The 2,305-nt window shown below is 50.0% G+C and overlaps 1 protein-coding gene across 1 annotated transcript; it reads left to right on the forward strand.

The window, feature by feature from the left end:
• Positions 1-774: 774 nt before the first annotated feature.
• LOC131214614 (mitogen-activated protein kinase kinase kinase 15-like) lies at positions 775-2,297 on the forward strand (the record flags this gene model as incomplete). Its single annotated transcript, XM_058208955.1, has 2 exons — positions 775-1,313; positions 1,377-2,297. Coding segments are annotated over 2 exons (1,460 nt in total), but the record flags the coding sequence as incomplete, so codon positions are not given.
• Between the last annotated feature and the right edge of the window lie 8 nt (positions 2,298-2,305).

Consider the following 2,305-nt stretch of genomic DNA (forward strand, 5'->3'; position numbering starts at 1 on the left):
CATCTCCAGCAAATTGTTTGGCATTTCAATTTTTTCGACATTATGCGACAGCAATTATGCTTCACAATGGGAAAAGGTTTTCCAACTCCCTCTTGCTTTTTATCGATCTGATCACGCATCTGTGGCGATAATCACATGTTCAGATTTTGCTATCGCTTATGTCCTGCGGACATCGTTGTAGGCTATCTTTTTGTGGCTGATATAAGGATCAGTGCTCGAGGATTGGTATTAGGCATATTTTTCTTTCCATTGGTTTTACTTTCCATCCTTACACAGCGGCGTCGCTTGGCGTTCACGCGACGCATTTGACGGTCACGCTTAAAGGGTCTAAGGGTCGGGTCTCCCTCGTTTCCAAACGTCTTCGTGGTCAGCTCGGCTGGAGACACTTGCGACATAGCTGTGGAATGCGCGAAACGTCGTAAAACCGAATGGCGTCAGAATTTTTTTTTTCGTTTTGTTTTGGTTTTCATGGTCGGCTGCAAGCAAATGTTGAACAATTCATATTTCAAGAGCTGACCCAAAAACGAAAAGTAAAATGAAACCGTCGTGCACTAGGGGAACGATAATGTGCGAGCGTTTGCACCCGACATCGTCGGGATACATGGTTCCCAATTTGATATGGTGTGTGGTGCTTGGTGGTGGTGTGTATGGAATAATACAAAAGGGGTCGTCATTATCTCCAGATTCTCCTAGGGGCCAGATTATGCACTATGTTCAAATATTTTTCCAGATTATGCACTATGTTTATCATTTTTTCTCATTTTCCAACCGTAGACGCACATGCAGGCACCAAAACCGGCGGTAGCATGTCCAATTTGAGTGAAATCTCTGGTGGCACGGCAGTGGCCGCGGGTGCAGGCTCAGGATCGGGTCTAGCATCTGGGACGGGAGGAGGCCACCAGCGTCCCCGCATGGACATTGCGGTAGTAATCGATTGTGAGCAGAGCGCTTTTCTTAACCAACGAAAGGCAGCCCTCGAGGAAGTGCGGCAGGCGTGCGCTCAGGTCGGCGGAAATCTTCAGCTGCTCCTGTTCGAGGTACTCGACTACGGCGACCTTAACACGCTGGAGTCGTTCTACAATGCCGACATCGTGGTGGTTGACCTAAGCGTACAGACGCAGCAAAGCACGCTCTGCTATCAGTTAGGCGTGCGTGAAAGCTTCGAAATGAAAGGCAACATTGTCATCTATAACGACACGCAGAACGAGGCGACACTGCGTATGAAGCTTTCATGTGGCAACTATCAGTTTGTCTCGTATCGGCTGCACGAGAGTGGCAGTTGCGTGTTGATTACGAGCCCACTCAAGAGCGGTGTAGCCGAGGATCAGCCTTCGTTACTTCAATCCGGCCAGCAGCAGCATCAACAACCTACGCAGCAGACTCAACAGCAGCAACAGCCAACATCATTACTCGCTGCGCTTCGGAAACTGTTCCAAGAAGTGGAGATCCAGTCGAAGGCACATTTGCGCGAAAAGTTTTTGTCGGATCTGCGAAGCTTGCGCGATCAGCACGCAGGCAATGTAGAGGAGCTGCAGCGCATGTTGCGCAATATGCGGAAGCGACTCGACGACCCTCACGTCCTCTCGAAGGAGATCGTTCAGACGTACATGCTGTCGTTGCGGGACGTTCAGGATTATGACGCAATGGTGCAGCTAGTCGATGATTTGCAGACGATACCAAACAAGCAAAACTACATCAATACCGGCCACATGCACTACCTGTACGCGTTCGCGCTGAACCGCCGCAATCAGGAGGGAGACCGGGAGCGAGCGCTCCGTACCTGTACGAAAGCGCTCGAGAAGAAGGAGAATCATTTCCCAGACATGCTGTGCCTGTACGGACGAATCTACAAGGACATGTTTGTGGAATCGAACCACACTGATCAGGAAAGTCTCCGAAACGCGATTATCTGGTACCGGAAGTCGTTCGAAGTACAGCCGAACGAGTTTGCCGGCATCAACTTGGCCACACTGCTGGTGATCGACGGCAAGGACTTCAGTGACAGTGAGCTACAGTACATCGGTATGAAGTTGAACAATCTCATCGGCAAAAAAGGCTCGTTGGCGGAAATCCACGACTACTGGGACGTTGCCACGTTCTTTGAAATGTCAGTGCTGGCGGAGAACTACGCTAAAGCGATCCAAGCCGCCGAGTACATGTTTAAATTACGCCCGCCGAAGTGGTACTTGAAGTCAACCATCGGTAACATCATGCTGATCGATCGGGCGCGCAAGCGTACCGAGGAACAGGGTGCACTCCCAATCGAGCAGCAAATTTTCCAGTTTTGGATGGAATTTTTTCTTGA

Source organism: Anopheles bellator, unplaced genomic scaffold (assembly GCF_943735745.2).
Source record: "Anopheles bellator unplaced genomic scaffold, idAnoBellAS_SP24_06.2 scaffold01599_ctg1, whole genome shotgun sequence".
Taxonomy (NCBI): Eukaryota; Metazoa; Arthropoda; class Insecta; order Diptera; family Culicidae; genus Anopheles; species Anopheles bellator.